Below are 20075 nucleotides of genomic sequence, written 5' to 3' on the forward strand. Positions count from 1 at the left end.
CCGGACTTGTAACCACCAAGACGAGGCGGGGAGGGGTGAATGCGGTGCGACGTCGGAGCGGCACCGCTCAGTTGTTTTGCGTCACAAGGAAGGACACGCTGTGCAACCCTGCTACGACGCCGCTGCGACAGAACAACGTTACGGCGCCGCACCACTCGTGTGCCCACTGACACGGTGAAATCTTTGCGGTGCGGCGCCGCAACGCATCGTGTGCCCGCGCCCTTAGACATGAGCATGATTTAAAGACGTGTTTGGAAACAAATTTACACAATTCTATGATTACTCCAAAGCATCCAATTATTATAGCCCAATGGATGAAGCAGGCGTCTGAATGCTACTTCGACATTGATACGCTACTTCGAGCATTGGAACCTTTAAATGGATCCATCTTTCCGAAAAGAATTATTTGCCTATCCTCACGAGCAGTGGTTTTTCCTGGTCGAGCCTTTCGAGGCACTTAATCAGAAGTACCATGCTTTTTTAAATAAACTACATATTAGGCCGGGAGATACTGACACAAAATTTCGTGTCATGTGTAACAGGATGGCGGTTCTACTGGGGTCTAAGTACGCAATGACAAAAAGAAAAATGATGGTCAGAACGCTGGTACCGGCGGACAAGTCGCGTGGGCGTTCGTCGAACTCTTCGGATAAATAGCGAAAGTCAAATGATTTGTAACACAAATTTTATAATTTACCGATAGCCCACAAAAAAGATGTAGGCGGTAGTGTCATGCCATACTTTTCCGGTGTGTCCTTACAGCCCGACATACCGCCGCGAATGCGTTGATTAAAAAAAAAAAACAATTCAACCATTTGTACCAGGCTAACTTTTGCACAGGTAATCATCATCGTACAGCTATTTACGAAAATCGCCATGCCATACTTGTCGGACGATTCCAAAAGGCACCATACCGCCGAACTTCTGCAAATAATTTTTTTTTCGCCAAACGATCTTACTTTTACCCATTTATACTGCAAAACAAATGATTTTTCAGAAACTTTTAGATGGAATGTTAAAAAAACGGTGCAAATATTTGTAGAAGAAAAAAATATTGAAGGCATATCAACAAGTTTTGACTTTGGAACACTTGAACCATTCTTTTTCTATTTTGTTGTCCAGACTGAAAATACTCGGAAATCAGACTTGACTTAAGGTTGTTTAATTTTATTAATTTAATAAGCTAACGTTTGATTAAAATTAAGCAATTTCTTATAAAACTTGATAAACGGGTGTTCTATTACAATTGATATAAGTAATGCTTAATCTCTAATATGTTAATAAATAAATGTAAAATAAATTTGATGACTACTTCATCATGTTATGTGTTTCTAATTAAACGTCCACCCCTGTATAATTGATAACCTCCTCCTCTTTTTTTAATGTTGGTTAAATATCAAAAAGGTAACAGCCCTAGAGCTTCATCAGTGCTTACGTCATCACACTCATCACAGGGGCTTAGTTTCCTAACTGTTTGTATTAGTATATTATTTTCTTTTGTATATTTACAAACGTGTAGGAGTTTTCTGATGAAATAAGACGATAGCTAACAATCATTCGTTAAAAATCTAATTTTAACACGTTCAAGATTATAGTCGTTTATTTTAAAGTTAGGTTATGTCTACGTCGTTATCTTATCAACTTAAATATAATAAACCTTACTTTACATTTATATCCACTCATATATATACAATGTTGGCTTTATTTGAATACTTCCGAAATTATTCCATTTGTTTTACCAGATAATTTTTGCTCTGTAAATAAGAAAATACATATCATTATTATTATATACATATCATCATCATCATTATTATTTTTGATTTCGTTGATAATGAAAGCCTGCCTGAAATATTATGCATAATGGTTTTATGGTGCTCTAAAATTTAAAAACGCATTGACAACCTTATTTAGCTTAGATGATTTGCTAACCCTTATTTAGCTTAGTAGTATTGTTATTCTATTTTATGAAACTATTAACTACTAGATTTCCGCCCGCGGCTTCGCCCGCGTTTGCAAAGGAAAACCCGCATAGTTCCCGTTCCCGTGGGATTTCCGGGATAAAAACTATCCTATGTGTTAATCCAAGTTACCCTCTATATATGTGTGCTAAATTTCATTGTAATCGGTTCAGTAGTTTTTACGTGAAAGAGTAACAAACATCCATACATCCATACATCCATACATCCTTACAAACTTTCGCCTTTATAATATATTATTAATTATTAATATTATTAACTATTATAATTTATTTATTTATTTATGGAACACACAACAATAAATACACATTACATTATACAGGGTGTCCCAAAAAGTAGTGATGAACGATAGCTGGGAGGTAGAGGACCAAGAGGGCTATCCGAATCACCCCCATGTGTGTTATGCGATTTTTTGTATTTTCGGAGTTATTACATTTTTTTCAATTTTTCATCTATCGCCAAGTACGATGAGATTTTTATTTATGGTGACGTGAATTATTGCGCTAGATGCTTGATTTTTTTTGTGTGCTAAGCTGAAAGATAGGTCAATTCAGTATAGTAACATTTACTATCGTTAGATCTTCGAATGGAATAAAAAAAAAAGAATTAAATGCCAAGGAAGATAAAATTACCCAGTATGTTCATAACTTCAAGGGCCCATAAAAAAATAAAGTCACATGAAAAAGGTTTTCCATTTGGCTTTTAAAAACTTGCTCTATCGATCAGGTAGCTACCCTAAAAATTTCATTTTATTATTCTGAAGGCTTCAATCGAAAAATTGAAATCTAAATGTGGTAAGTGGAAAATTTTTATTAACATGATGATCATTAAAACCAATAAATAGGTGTTAAATTACCAGAATTTTTTTAAAATAGCCCCGCTGTTGCTGAATGCAAGTGCGACATCACCGTAAAAAGTTGTCTTTTTAAAGTCTGAATGCTCTTTTATCATTTTTAATGGTTTCTTCTGCAACTATGAATTTCCGGGTTATTTCGTCCAAATTGTGGCATTCTCTCAAGTGGCCGAGGTCTTTTTAGTATCCCCATTAAAACAAATCAATGGGGTTAAGGTCGAGGGACTGTGGAGGCCAGGCTTTAAAGCAGGCATCACCGACGCATGCGCAGGCTGCAACGACCAATCCATCTTTCAGAGTATTTTTGCCCTTTAGCCTGGCCTCCACGGTCTCCGGACATAAACCCTATTGAATTTTTTCCGTGGGAATACTACAAAGACGAGAGACTTCCACAATTTGGACGAAATAACCCGGAAATTCATAGTTGCAGAAGAAACCATTTAAAATGATAAAAGAGCATTCAGACATTAAAAAGACAACTTTTTACGGTGATGTCGCACTTGCATTGAGCAACAGCGGGGCTATTTTAAAAAAATTCTGGTAATTTAACACCTATTTATTGGTTTTAATGATCATCATGTTAATAAAAATTTTCCACTTACCACATTTAGATTTCAATTTTTCGATTGAAGCCTTCAGAATAATAAAATGAAATTTTTAGGGTAGCTACCTGATTGATAGAGCAAGTTTTTAAAAGCCAAATGGAAAACCTTTTTTATGTGATTTTATTTTTTTATGGGCCCTTGAAGTTATGAACATACTGGGTAATTTTATCTTCCTTGGCATTTAATTCTTTTTTTTATTCCTTTCGAAGATCTAACGATAGTAAATGTTACCATACTGAATTGGCCTATCTTTCAGCTTAGCACACAAAAGAAATCAAGCATCTAGCGCAATAATTCACGTCACCATAAATAAAAATCTCATCGTACTCGGCGATAGATGAAAAATTGAAAAAAATGTAATAACTCCGAAAATACGAAAAATCGCATAACACACATGGGGGTGATTCGGATAGCCCTCTTGGTCCTCTACCTCCCAGCTATCGTTCATCACTACTTTTTGGGACACCCTGTATATAGGATGACATTATCTAATTACATAATTGTATCTTATGTATTTATCAATTATAGGTGTACACAACATTCACATTAATAACACTTATACAATTAAACATAATAGAAAGAAAAACATAATCAATATACTAAATTTTTATATGCTACTGGAAAAACTGTGAATAATTTGATGCTTATACTGTGCGAGGGATCCGAAAAATATATCAAGATCTGGTAAGAGCATTATTTGTTGGTTATAAGTAGCACACATTCTCGATAATGGAGCATGTTTGCCTAGGTTAGTTTTGCAAACTGGAACACAAAAAAGGTGTTTTACCGGTTTTCTGGGAAGGCGATACGGTATCTGAAAAGCGATGTTAGAAATAATGTCCTCGCAGACAACAGCACCGTTTACACATTTATGGAGAAATAGTAAATCGTGTAATTTGCGACGGTCACGACGAAATCATTTTAAAAAAATCTAAGCGTTCACCATATGGGCAGCGATGTGATATACCTCGAGAGGTAAAAGCCAAGTGTCTCGTAAAAGAACGCTGAATAGATTGAATTTACAGTACAGATTAAGTAAAATATATCACACTATGTATATCACAACAGGATAGTTTCCTATAATAGCTAAAGACATAATGTAAACTGTTATGCATAAAACGTGCAAGCCAAGCACAACTAATTACGTGTCGGTTTGATTTGATAACAGTGTTAGACATAATATCTTTAATTTTCAATAGTAATGCGCATTCTATAATATGCGTTGTTATAAAATTAATAAACTTTGATTGCTCTGCATCTGCTCTCGTGTAGGCGATTGCTTGGCCCCCCACGAACTCACCTCATGACTGATAACTCTGGGGTCAATAATTGTCATCTTATCCTATCATATCGGCGTACTTGGCACGTCAGTGGTAGAGTTATGTAACAGTAACTTTATGGCTAGGAGAACTACGCCTAAGCATTCTCAGAATTAGCAAAAGTAGGGACGATCATTGAAGTGAATTTAAATTAAACTAGGATGGAAGGACACGGAGTTACGATTATATCATCATCATCAGCCCATATATGTTCCCACTGCTGGGACACGGGCGAGGGTTATATGTTAGTGTTTTCTTTCACTGTTTAGAACAGTGGTGATGTAATAACATGCGAAGATGAATTTAAAATTAATTTATTTCCTGCATGGTCGCCTGGTCTCGATCCCCAGACTTATCGATTTGAAATCCGAGCTCCTCACCACTGAACACATACATCCTTCTAACATAACAGATGTATAGATTAAATATGTATATGATATTTACTCGAAGCAATTATTGTTATTTAAATAATTACTAAGCACTAGTGTTAAACAATTTAATACCTAGTACAGAATAGCACCTAGTAAAAATTGATAGTTATATTTTATTTATAAACCATTAAAGAAAATTATGAAATATTTTTGTTTATTTAATAATTCGTACCAATTTTCTTCTAACGCTCTTTAACTATTATCTTAACTGCAAGTGTAATTTTTTTCTTCTGTTTTGTATAAGTAACAAACTCGTTACAATCCCACGTTTCTGAAAATCACGTCGTCGTTGTAAAATATTTATGGTGCCCAATAATATAGTAAATATATCTAATAAGATCACTACTAGCATTTATTTCCGGTGTTTCTATGATAAGCGGGCATTATTCTCGGTACCTAATAACCCAGTTAATTTCAAAGGTGTGTTTTATTTTCATTTTCATAAATACATAAATGTGAACCTGCCTCTGTAACTATGTTTAATTAAGAGATAGCGTTAAAATCTGTGATAACTTGCCTAATATACATCGTAGTTCCTCAAATATTCCACAACAGTATTTATGTAACGATCTCGTGTAAATATGATAAACTATCACGCAGGTTGTCGTTAAATTCGAATGCTCGGAGCTAGGTTGCTATGCTGAAAGCGTGGGTGTGTCTTGATAATCATTTGCTCTCCGTGTGATTGGCCGAATATTGTTTATATTTAAGGCAAAGACGTCATAGTTTCTTTGAAAACATTCATATTTGTTTGGACCTCTGCTCATGTTTTCGAATCGATATCTCTAGAGTTAAATGTTTTCCACTGGTTATCTTGTCACCAATGCAATGGAAATAAAGATGGGCAATAAATAACTCCTTGTTTGTGTCGCTTTGGAAGCTTTATTACTGATATAATTCTATTTATTATGAACTTATTTTATTGAGTAGTCTTTCATCGCATATTTTTCAATATTAGGACTATCCTCCTTTGTTTAATTTTGCACGTAATCCCTTGCAAATTTCAGTTAGCTGTAGACTGATCTTGTGAGCTTCTTAGTAATAAAGTCTGTTGTATACTTTATCTCTGAATCTATAATAATTTTGGGCAAATTGATTATTACTGATTATACCTATAACTATCAGATTTTTATCAGATGGGACGATGGTGGGAGGTACAAAAAATAACAAATAACAAGTTTGAGTGCAACATTTTAAAATTCGTTATATTTTTTTCAATCATCAAATCTGATAACATTAATTAATTAAGATAATTCTGAATGCTAATGGACCAAGTTCTGTTTTTCTTTTTTTTTAATTAAAATATTTATTTAATTTTTGAAAAAAAAAATAGATATATTATCGAGAATAGATAATATTTATTATATACTTGTTTGTCCAGCATCTCTAATTTAGTAATAACAATTGAAGATAATTTGTAAGCTGTAGATATATTGACATTATCAAATAACATTTTGAACATCGCGACATCTGGGCGTTACTTTGACGTAATATCGTGCGACAGATATCTTTCATATATATATTGACGTATTCGGTTCTCTCGTTGTATTTTGTACACTACTTATCTAAGCTCCTTACCTTGAAGCTTCTCCGATATATTCATTGAGGTTGCACTTATTGTTCTACATTAGTCTTCTATCAAGTGTTGATTCATTTGGTTGTTTGTTTAGCTGTCTATATTAAATATTTATGCCAAAAATGTGTTGTTTAAGAAGTAACGGCATGTGTCATTTGTGCAGGGATTTCCAGTTATCACTGTTGCAAAGTAAGGTTTAATTTTTTTTTTGCATTTTTTTTTATTTAAAAATAATTATTATATATATGTATTATATCATGCTATCAATTTAAATTAATATTTATTTTTAATGGAATTGAATGTATTATAACTTTAATATAATAAGGAAAAATATTTTACATCATAGATCATTCTATCAACAACATGTGTGTTAATATAATTTATTACTCTGAGATATAGTCATAATTTATTTATTTCATCTGATGCAGTCTTAACCGGTGGTAAATAAAATTAATTTGAATGTACTTTGACAATTCCTAAGCCCTAAAAGAAGTAAAGTCAAATAAATATTTAAGTTTTCAGTTGGAAATATGGCACCAAAGCACAAAGCGAACCCTTATATAAGTATAACATAAAATATCATTAGAGTGTTATCTAACAATAGATTTTGTTCCGGCAGATCTGCTCAAGAACTTTTCCGGCGCTGGTACGAAGGTCGGCCTCGGCGGCTACGCGGTGCACGACGAGTTCTCCAACTCGCTGTACCCGCCGTCGCCGCAGGAGAGCAAGCCCAGCCGGGCGGAGCTAGCCAACGACCTCCTGCAGCAGCTGGAAACTCAATGCAAGCAAGGTACGTTACGTGTCAAAATTCGAAATTCGAATTTTGGCTTGTTTTCTTTTTTTTTCTTTAGCTTTTTATTCGGCCAGGTTTTTGAATTGATGTGCCATGGGATGTGGTTTGCGTTTGAGCAATGGCCTTTTTGATGATATATCATCTACGGATGCAGTGTTATTTAGGGATAATATTCTGCTGTAGATTTTCCAACGTCTGTGTAGCATTTAGGGTAGATTATTGAACTACATATTTTGAAACTAGAGCTTACATTACAATTTGTATGACCAAAAATAAGAATTAAAATACCAAATAGTAAAGATATTTAAAAGAAAGTACGTTTCTGTTTCAATAAAAGCAGTATTTCATGTGTGTACTTACTAATACTACATCGTGTAACGTGACATACGCATTCTTAATAGCATTCTGGTTAAAACTGGCAACGTTCAGTCAAAAGAAGTAACTAATCCCTTAGTAAAGTGCATGAGAGACTAGTCTCACTTGTATAACTTGTGAGAACTAGATATCGTTACCTACTTTAAAATTTAGTGACAGAACGAATAAAATATAAAAATGTAGGTAATTGAAGTAATTGCACCTCTTTTATGCACTAATTCGGCATTTTATACTTGTACGACTGTACGTATCGACTTGTACAAATTAAAATGTTATGTTTCAAGGCTAGCCGACTTTTCGAATTATATTTTATAAGTACATAGTTGAAATAAAAATAATGCAACATCAACAATTATACACGATTTACAATACCGTGTACGATTTTATTTAACTGATAAATAATTTGTAGATGAGATTTTCTTGATCAAGTCTGTTGCAAATATTATTTTTATGCTTTCCTTAGATTGTCACTTCATAAGTAGTTAATGCCATTAAATGTTCTACAAGAAATTTAATCATGCATATTTAATTGAAAATTTTAAAGAGTTACTCTAACTCCGACAGCTCTCCGTTTATTACATAGTTTTTATTTCTAATACCATTCAGCGGCTCATGCTTGTAAAAATTGGGTATAAAGACGGAATTGCTTTCGGTTCCTCTATTATAACTACAAATATTGGAAAATTGTTGGAAATTATAATGAGACACGTTTTGCTACAGTCACAAATTTAATAGGGATTCATTCATGTCTGATTTATTTATATGGTGATTAAATATGTTGGTGAATCGAAATGAAGCAAACGAAGCTGTGGGTTATTAGTTTATTACTATCCTACATTCACACAATATTATAACTAGTTATTTTGAGTTACGGGGAATATCTGGAAAGGCATATTGTACTTAGTATTACTACTATCGATCTATAACTATTAATTACCTTATATTTCACACAATATTATCGCTACATTATTTAAGGTGCGGAATTTTCTGGAAATGCATTCATTACTTCACTTCGTATTTATTCACTTATTCTGTTTAATATTTGCATCTTTATTCAATAAAGTATGGAGGATTTTTCCCCTAAACCTTCAATAGTGAAATACAGATTAAATTAAAATGTATTTCGTTAATTGATTAATTTACTTTGACAATAATTTCATAGCGATACGCACATATACGTAGTTTTTTTTATTTCTATTCTTAAAGTCAGCTTCCGTCGGATTCCTAGGTTCTATTGCATTCTTCAGTGGCGGCTAAATGGTGAGGACCTCGAACTTCAAATCTTATCTTTTTGAACTCGGGGGTTCGAGACCAGGCAAGCGTGCAGGATATAAATTGATTTTTCAATTTTATTCGCGCAAGTTTATAACATAACTACTGCTTCAACGGTGAAAGAAAACATCGTGAAGAAACCGACATGTCGAAGAATCAAAAAGTTCGACGACATGTGATATCTGCCAATCCGCACTTGGCAAGCGTGGTGGATTACTTACTGCCTATTCTCTTTGTATTGGAAACATAACGGACTGAAGATGAACTGCATTCTTAAATAAAAGCGGCAGCACTTCAAATAATTTTCTTTCGAAATATTAAAAACATATATTTCTTTAAAAAGTGATCGCGATGTAGCGTTTAAAGCAAATGTGAAACGTCCGGGTAGGTATTTATGTCTTCATTAGAAGCGTTTAAATCCTGAAAATAATTATCCTCGTATAAATGTATGAAATATTAATGTATTATCAAGAAAATTACTCGTAATTGCAAACGTTTTAAGACAGTATTGTGGGTTGGGCTTTATTTCTCCATAGTTGCTAAATATAAATATTTCAAACATTCCAAAGAGCCTAACGATATTTAATATATAATGTTTAATTCTATATTTTTGTTGTTTTTGTTACGTCGTACCTCAATAGAGATTCCGCAAGTGCATCACGCTTTTAAAAAAATGTATTTGTAATTTTAAATAATATGAAGGGAACAAGTATCAAAAAACGGAGGGAACTTTAAAATGCTAATAATAATCATTCTTCTCTATTCTATGTCGTATATATTCTATAACATATAGTCAAAGAGTTTGGAAAGTCCAAAAGTGCACGACCTATAATGCTCATTCCTTCGCCGAAAAGAAGATTTTAGTTTTTCGTTGATAGCTATTAAACGGTACTTAATAACATCACCATTTTCAATACCAATCTCCGCATAGTAGATCTACAGCTAATAAAATATAATGCCATTAAATTAATTAAGTTTTACACAAGTTATCGTGTCCACCGTTTTTTTATAAAGCTGTTACTTAGGCACCGGTTCAAAAATCTGTATTTTCTATTTCTCTGGTTCTTGTATATGTATATCTTAGTGAAAAATTGGTACAAACTTATTGCTTAAACGATGATTGGCATGAAATACAATCCCGCGGTTATGTCACTTACTGTTATTAACAAAAACTATTCTTAAGACTTAATAAATCGTTATACATATTAACTTTGGTCGCATGATGACTGAAGCATTTTTTTTCAATAAATTTGATGACACGAATTAACTAAAATAGATTTTAACATTGCTGAAGATAACTGGCCCAAAAATTATTACAGATGACATTAAAGGAACGTTTTGGATGGTACGATTTAAATTCTTAAAATTGCAGAATTTAAACTAATTGGAATTACAAATAAAAAATAAAAAAATCTTCATGTTAGATGAAGAGATGAGAGAGATACCCACACAAAATAAAATAAAAATAATAATTATCGTATAAAAAAGTGTTGTAAAGATTATTTTGTAAAATGAACAATAAAAAAGATAATATATTTAATTCAGAATCGACAAGTTCTATTTTGCATACACAATATTGCACTGTTGTAAAAACTAATTTCAACTGGTTTGAAAATGATTAATCATTGAGATAAATCCGAGTCACCCAATAAACTGCAATGAAATTAATTTATGTAGGTAATATCTCGTATTAGCCAGTGTGCTCCGGTTTGTAAATGTAAATTATCTAAAAAAGACACACCCCTGCTGATCACACATTTGTACCGTGGCATGTGTGATCTTGTAATAGAATTATCTTTTTATTATCGCTTATGTGAATAACTTTAATGAGCGCTTTTTATATTTTATATCGTAAAATAGTTGCTTATAATAATTACTGCTGTAAATTTGGATAATTGAAGTGAAAACTTCTTTAGTGGCGTTGAGCACTTTTTCTGTAATGGGTATAAAATCTTAAACTCGCGTCAGGACACGTGACCTGATCGAAAAAGCGTAAGACGGATGGCTATCAAGTTTTCACTTCTGCCGGCAATCCCGGAGTGCAACCCGTCTTTTTTTGGAAGGGTGTCGGTAATGTAAATAAATGATAATTTTTCTAATAGTATTGAATATCATCACCGCCGTATAGTCTTTAGATGCATACTTTGTGCATACTGCCTTTTCCTATCAGGCCCCTTTAAAATGATTTACTTTTATTATTTCTAAAATAAAGATAACAGCAATGTATTTTTAACTAAACATATATGTACCTACTACAATTTTATACAATGACGTGATTAAATATTTGTTTGATCTTTGTTCTAAATCATATGCTTGTTTTATTTTCTTTACAATTTAAATAGGTACTATTTCAAGAAAACACACAATCTCTATCTGATGAGCGTATGAACTCTAATTATTATAATTATTAGTTTACTGTCAGTACAAATTTAAAATTTCCACGAGTTCTGCGTAATTGTCTTTATCAGTAGCATGATGACGGAAAATATTTGACCTTATAAAAATAGTATTTGTTGATAAAAGAGATATTAAGAACAACTGAACATAAGATTCAATAATGATTATGATTTGATGAGTTAAGCTCAGTCGTCATTAAAATTCGGTACGCGTATCGATTTGGAATTTATACTCTTTAAAGTTTAAACACAGCTTTAAACGTATCATATTGTTTTAATTCATGGAATATTTAACGAAAAACGTAATGCAATGACTCTTTTAAATCCTATATATATATATACACTTAAGAAAATGACAACGTTATTTTTTATACATATAAAACATGTAATGTACAAATTATGAAAATGTGTTATGTATATTATATGTATTACTTTGTAGTCGAAGGCCTAATAAGTAGAAAGTTGATTTGAAATAACCAGTGTTTAAGTACAACTTAATGTTTCAACACAAACAATGTTCACTGGGTTAAGATATTGTATTTTTAAATTGTGTTTATTACATAGGCTAAATTTTAAGACTGTGTGAGAAAAAAAAGAGTGTGTGTACTTATGTACACGCGTTAGAAGTTATACTTCTTTGGCGTATGGAAAAAATTCTAAAATATACAACTTGAACATAGTTATCAATTTTCATACCACCTAGAACTAACTTCATGCTGTTAAATTTAGGTGTCGGTGTGCGCGCGCATCGTAAAAATTCACTCTCATCATTTTTCTCCATCGCGCCAAAAGAAGTATAACTTCAATAACTAATTCTCTTATTTGAGAAAAACCTTTTTATTTATATTTTTAATGCCTACACAAATGTAGGTAAGTGAAAGAACAAGAAATAAAACTGGTAACAACTTGATTTTCGGCATTGGAAAGTTACATATTCCTTTCTTGAAGCGCACACTTCCATTTAAAATACCTTATTAAATATTTAGAATGGTTGAAGTTTAAGATTGTTGGAAACCAAACGCAATGTACTATAACTTTGATACAAACCCTCGAATTCAAGATACTAATATAATTATGATTTGTTATCTTGCCTGAGATCGGAATTAGTTATAGCTATTAAAACGTATTTTATTTATGTTTAGCCAATGTCCCAAGGTGTCCGTTCATTAAATGGCGATTTAACTACTTTCTCTTAGTAAACTATGTCCTTTTAGGACTTATATTATTTCCCATTAAATTTTTAATGGATTGCATACGTAGATTTCAGCATCCTTACAAACTTTCGCAATGGATGATGATAGATGAAATAGACTTTAAAATATTGAATTTCTAAATCTACGTGTATTTAGGAATAATTAGTTTATGGGCTCTTCAAGTTGATAATTGATATGACAAATCATTGTAACTTGAAACGTGATCGTAAATATAAGACATTGTTTAGGTAATTGAAATGCAAAGCCTGCTGCAGCAGCGTGAAGTTGCAGAGTTGTAATTTCTTTTCGCTGGGCGCGAGAACGTGTGCGAGCGAGGGGAAAGGAGCGGAGGTCCGACGTTGACATTGCACGCGCGCGCGCACTCAGTAGTGGCGTGAATCGCGGCGCGTTTGCTGGTTGCTATATCCGTGACAATAAATTCGATTCGAGGAGAACATTTCGGGCGCTCGCGCTCGGCTCGCGACCTATGCCTGCCGCCGCCCATGAGCCGCTTGGACGCCGTTAGAATGAAGTACCACTATCGCTGCATTTGGAATAAGGAGATAGTGTTCAACTCACAGAAACTTGTTAAAAGACGTTAGGTGATTGTGTCTGATGCACTGAACGTTCACGACGACTACTGCTCGCAACACGAGGATTTCAGATTCTGCAATAGCACTGCCTATATAATCGTAGAATTATCGTTAGAGTATTCTAGCAGTAAGAATATTTATAAAGGACAAGTATTCGTAAAAATATTGGACTGCGTGATGGCACTTGCAGATCTGTATGCCGGTACGTGTTTTGTAGGTGTTTAAATATATTATGTTCAATGCTAGATTCAGTTGTCTTGATTCTTTTCATGGAATGTTTTTGTGACGAAGCAATTATATCAAGGCCTTCACGCTCTAATTCTTCTTGTGTGTTCAAGAACAAAAGGCGAAGATAATGATCAGATTTTAATTGATTTATACAATGCCCTAATATCCCAAGCCCATGTCTTTAAACTTTCGTTTTGATATCAATTCGAGGTAACTTGATAGAGGTCAGCCAATACACTGTCAGCGGAAAACTTATTCTTGTTTTCATGTTTATATCTGCTATGCTATCACACATGTTTTGCTTTAACGTTTAGGTCACACTTCGATATCTAACATTCTGTTATTTATGTGCACTAGATCGCACAGGAGCATGTTTTATTAAGGCTCACTAGTGTGAAGGTTTATCGTCGTACAAATAAACATAACGAGTAACTTGCCACTCATTCTGTAAACATGTTATCTAGAAGCGAACATAGTTTATATTTATAGCCCCATTTATTATTGCTTATTGACACAAGTTTGAATATACATATTTTGCATAGTATAAAAGCAAATCGTATGATTGCACGCGTGCACATTACCGTCGCTGCATTCACGTGGCCAACGATTGTGGTACAAGTAGGAGCAGTGTGCGGGGTGTCGTGTATCTGCATGCCTCACACACACACACCATATAATAAAGTTTATGCAGCGCGCTGGTTTTACGAAACCTGTATATTATGCATTCTCTGAAATATTTGGGAAAGACTTGGAAGGAAATATAGGTATATAGCTTGGCGATACTCCCTGGTATCGGTGCCTAGAGGTTGTTTGGGATTAATTTTTCCACATTTGCGTCGCAGGTCGCTGTTAACTGATAAACCAGTTCGCTTACAAGGCGACCTCGATCGCCACTCGCCCAATAATTAAAGCGACTTATTGCCCACTTGTTTCCATTCTTGCGCATTGATATTGATTGCTTGAAGGAGGCTTGTTTACTTCTATTTGTAACATTTAATGCCTTAAAACTTCTTGAAACTTTTGAGCTTACGTTGAACTTCTTCATAAATAAACTTAAGTGGTACATCATTATGAACACTTAATGATTGATGACTCTTAATAACGGTTCATTATACCTTATAAAATATTTTTGCTATGATTTTCGTTGTAAAAGAATAAACCAACCATTTTGACATGGTGACTAGATAGATCTCTTAAATTTTTTACTGACGAGATCATGTTACTGTTAGACGTAGGCAATAATTTGGTGTCTGCCTAAAATATAATTACATAAATTATCATATATGAGCTTATAGCGCTCGGACTACTGCGCGATTAAACAAATCTTCAAAAGTAGGTTCATTGACCCATTCTAAGAGTATCGTACATTAACACTGATTGCAGAACTTTGATCATATCTATCTTGAACTTTTTAACCCTTGTTTCTAAATTTTACATTTGCGTATTGAAGCTATTGTGCTTTAAACGTTGTTCTTATATCTTGGCAACCTGATAATGATTTAAAAGTAGAAGATGTATCCAGAAATATCTGAGGGCATGGACGCACACCCGATAAGTTTATCGTAGTTGTTTGTTGTCAAGTTAATTTCAACCTCTGGGTAACTGTTGTTTTAAACATGCGTCGTTATTAAAAAATAAAAGGGAATTTCCCCTATATTTTTTCCTTATTATACATACTAATTCTTGGGACATTTTATGGCTATGATAACGAGTTTTTATGAACATTCCTTAGATAATTTATTTTAACGAAGTAAATAATATTTTTACTTGTGGGGGATTTTTAGATGTTTAGATGTAATTTATCATGAAAAACCAGCGGATTATTAGCAATTTAGCAGAAGTTGGCACTGTATTTCAAATAAATCCCATTCCTTTGAAAAAGTATAAGGATTCTTGTAAAGTTACTTAATTTTGTATACACATTGTTTTCGTATTGTTACACTTAAGTGTGTATTTGCAGTCTTTAACTGTTTTGTAATTAATTACAAAACAGTTAAAGACTGCAAATACAAAATTGATACCACAATTTATATTGCCACTTTAGGGAATTTCTATACGTGTGAAGATGAGGTAATGTTATATTGTGGTTTATTTCTAAATCCATAACATTACTTATCCTTTGTAAGGGGAAGATAGCTATGATTACACACTTATATCTTCTATTATGCCTATGACAGTGACACTCGGCATTAGTATTTGTTACACGTGTTACTTTAAAGCATTCTACTTTTTTCTACTTTAAGTACATTTGTATCTTTGTCGTAGCGTTCTCAGATTCCACCATGTGCGCAATATTCTTAATAGATAAGAGCATTATATAACATAAAATAATAGATAAAATGCACCAGATAATATAAAATCATAAATCATTTTTCATTCAAGTAAACCGAGATGAGCTTTGAGCTTTTCGAAAGCACTACTTAGACTACTAAGACTACTAAGTACAAGTAGGTACTTTCGATTACAAGCGGACTTTGAAGTAAAACTTTAGACTCATTTTAATGTTCTTATTTCTTGTAGATAACTATTCGTTTACTTTCTTGTTTCACTATTGATTGTTATAATTAGCGTCTACTTTATTTATGCTTATGTTCTTGATGATTTTAAATAATCGCTTATAATCTGTTTCTCTCAGCATATCATTAAACATAACGGAAGAGTTGTTACAATTATTTCGTATTGAACTTTATCTGGGTCAGTGAAATCGTGTTATCATTATGTTAAAATAGTTGGAATGGAGTGGTCGACGAATGATCAGCGCTACATAGTGTCAATTAGAATCAATTGAATATTGTGTGTAGTTGGGATGTCGAAGATGTCGATTCACAATCGATTCAATGCGTCTGAGACTGATAGGAAATTTCGCGATTGAGTAACCAATCAGACGTTAATAATGAAACAAAGGCTCTTACCCATTTATTTGCTTTAAATGCACGATAAAGAAAATGAACATAATTTTAACTCTAAAATATTACAATATTATTTTGATTGCAGCTTATCGTGTCTCTCATTTTAATACATTTTGAATTAAAATCTAAACGTCATACATTGGATCACAAATAGTTATTCTTTGATAGAAGTTTTTTTGCAAACTTACTATGTTTGCTCATTAATTTAAAATGTTTGCAAATTAACATGAATTCATTAGCAAATAAAAAAAAACACGTTATTTGGTTTTTAAAATTTATTTTAATTTACATATGCCTTAATTTTGTAGTGATGATATCTTCTGTTTGTTTTCTTAAATAATAAGATAAAAACCTTCGAATGATATAAAAAAGATTTAACAGTAATTCCGTAAAATCGCACAACAACCATTGAAATTGATAAATATTATTGTCGAAATATATTCCACATGAGATGGTCATGGTATTTTGTTAGGTTAAGTTAGGTAAATTTTTAAAACTACAAACTTTTACTCACGTATTGCTCTCAAATAATAATTGAGTTATTGTCATTTTATTTGATTATATGTATTAATTTTAACGAAGAACGCAGACTAGGTTTTGTCATAATCAGTCCAGTATGAAATATGTTACAAACACTTGTGTTTAAATTATTATAAAATAATTAAATTGAACCGAATTTCAAATTGTGAAATAAAAAAATAATATTCCTACTAGGGATGTAACGATACCGATACCGATACCGATATATCGGCCGATATAATCGGCAAGCCGATATATCGGTATCGCCGATAATAAAACAACCGATACCGATATCAAACAATTCAAAAAACCGCGCCCAATGAACGATGCGGGAGGCCGCCCGCGCGTGCGCACTTTGTTTTCTGAAAAAACTCTACCAAAAGTAAACTTTTATTAGGTACTGATTGTATGTGTATTACTTAAAGTTTAACTGACTTTGTAAAATAATAATACTAAAATATATGGTTTTGTTGTTTTTTGATTTGGCATTTTTATTAAAAAGAATACGATTAACAGTTGAGTCTCTGTTAAATGTTGGTAACTTTTTATGCATAATTCACTATTTATTTTTCTACCAAGCCATCGATATCGGTATCGGTATCGGTATCGCCGATACATTACTACAAATATCGGTATCGGTATCGTATCGGCAAAATCATGTATCGTTACATCCCTAATTCCTACGCTATATTCACAATTTCCCTGTAAATATACGTGATACGAATTTACAAATTGTGGCAATATTCTAACAGATTCTTCTCTATTTCAGAAAACATATTTTCCAACTGGCTGGAAGAGAAGGTGGACCTCCCGATCTTCGAAAACATCTCGCAAGTACCGGAGCGCGTGGAGGTACCGCAGGTCGCGCCCGTCGCGGGCGTCCCGTACGCGCCGCAAGCCGGCCCGCAGCCGACCGAGGAGCTCCTGCGCGAGTTCGAGACCGTCTACGGCGCCGTCGAGCTGACGCACCTCACGCCCCCGCAGAGCCCGCCCGGCCCCGCCACCCAGCTGCTGCTCAGCTACGCCCAGCACGCGCAGGGCGCCGCGCCCGCCCTCGCCCCGCCGGAGCCCTGGCCCGCCGCGGCCGCGCCGGCGATCCTCCCGGACTACGACTGCGACTCGCAAGCGCTCGAGGAGCTGGTGCGGCTGCGCGCGGCGCAGCTGACGTCGCCGCAGCCGTCGGGCGCCAGCTCCAGCGGCTCGCCGCCGTCGTCGCCGCGCTCGTGCTCCACGGACGACGAGTGGGCCTCCTCCCGCCCCAAGCCCTACTCGCGCAACGCCGACGACCGCCGCTCGCGCAAGAAGGAGCAGAACAAGAACGCCGCGACGCGCTACCGCCAGAAGAAGAAGGCCGAAATCGAAGTTCTGCTCAACGAGGAGCAGAACCTGAGGCAGCACCACGCGGTCCTCGGCGACAAATGCGCGGACCTCCAGCGCGAGATTCGCTACCTCAAGGGCCTCATGCGCGACCTGTTTAGGGCCAAAGGTCTCATAAAATAAATCACCCTCTCGGTTCGCCCACTTAAGCGAAAGAATTTAACCTGTTTCACCGCCGACGAGCGGCTAGAGATTTACAGTTCCAAAAGAAGAAATGGAGTTCTTTATTTCGGATGTTATGTTTAAGTTTATTTTCTAGTTATGCTAGATAAGTTTTAAGTTTTTACAGATATAATTTTTTAATAAACTTCGAGCAGCACTTGTCATTCATATTATTAGTCGAGGGATAACATCTAAACCATGTAACATCTTAGTAATCGCAGGTGGCGCCATTATCACCATATTTCTTTATTTAGAGGATAGGTTGCATTCATTGTTATGAAAGCATAGTTTATTAAAATTTTACTTAACATTTTCGTTTCCATCAAATATTAATGTTTTACGTTTCAATTTATTTCGTGAATCTAATATTTTTTATGTATTTTATTGTACATGTTTTCATACAATATATGGAATGCGACGGCGGAAAATGTTGTTTTATTTTATTTTTCCAAACCAAAACCACTTAAACCTAAAAGGTTTTTAAATATATAATATACAATTTAATTGCTTAATTTATTTATTAATTCTTTATTGCGCTTAAAAAGAGTAATGAAAACATTTAAAGATAGAAGAATTTAATACAATTTTTCATATACAACTATACATAAATGCGATCAAATCACCAACAATCTACAATGTAGATTGTTGGTGATTTCTACATTATATAGCACTCGTGTATGCACCTAATATTACGCGGAACAAATACGTGCATAATTCAATCGCCTTATCATAAACAGGAATGTTAATATACCAAGCAATACCTGCTACGGCCTTGGTTATAACTTCAATTAATATTTATGAAGGATAGGGAACTTGGTGTTTCGTGATCTATTGTACTGCAGTAAGAACAATAATTATATTTTGAATAATTCCATTATTTCATATTTGATCGCTGCATAATGCAAGACTTATTTCTATAATTCACAGCATAGTAAATAGCATTTTTTATAACTGAGAGCATTTTAAATCGTAATAAGAAACCAAGGCTATATGAATAGTGCAGAATATTTATTACGCACGAGTACCCTCGTTTTTGGCTTATTTAATGAGGTCATTCAATATATTTTTTCAACTTCTAAGTCAGTAAATCGAGAAGGACATCTCTATCATTACTATTACATAAAAATGCTATTAATTAGGCTTTTAATAAATAAAAATTATTTAGGATATGAAAATAATAGATGTTTTCGACAACGTACCGTTGAAGTTCAATTGATTTCGAGTTGCTATACCTATATTATATTATATAGCAAATCTATATAGTATGCACTATAAGGTAAGTAGGTAGTACAAGTTCGGCGATCTATTGAAAAATTATATAATATCCTCGCCCCACTCGAACTCTGAACATACACAGAAGTAGGAACACTCATCTATCTATATGTCCGGTGCTTATAAGTGTATTTAAAAGTTGAAGTTGGTCTTTATTTTGTCACGAGTTCAGTCACGTTTATACCGTTGAAGTTACCTTTTCAGTAGGTTGGACCTATTTATTGAT

The 20075-nt window shown here is 34.0% G+C and overlaps 1 protein-coding gene across 1 annotated transcript in view; it reads left to right on the forward strand.

Moving 5' to 3' along the window:
* Nucleotides 1-19005, forward strand: part of crc (bZIP transcription factor crc) — a 29654-nt gene extending 10649 nt beyond the window's left edge. Inside the window, exons 4-5 of the mRNA XM_089701559.1 lie at nucleotides 7380-7550; nucleotides 17808-19005. Coding sequence (XP_089557685.1) covers nucleotides 7380-7550; nucleotides 17808-18538 — 902 coding nt within the window. The 3' untranslated portion in view covers nucleotides 18539-19005. The remainder of the gene's footprint in view (nucleotides 1-7379; nucleotides 7551-17807) is intronic.
* Nucleotides 19006-20075: the final 1070 nt, after the last annotated feature.

This window comes from Colias philodice, chromosome 12 (assembly GCF_061535455.1).
Source record: "Colias philodice isolate Cphi_HAF_F1 chromosome 12, ilColPhil1 Martin Lab GWU primary, whole genome shotgun sequence".
Classification (NCBI taxonomy): Eukaryota; Metazoa; Arthropoda; class Insecta; order Lepidoptera; family Pieridae; genus Colias; species Colias philodice.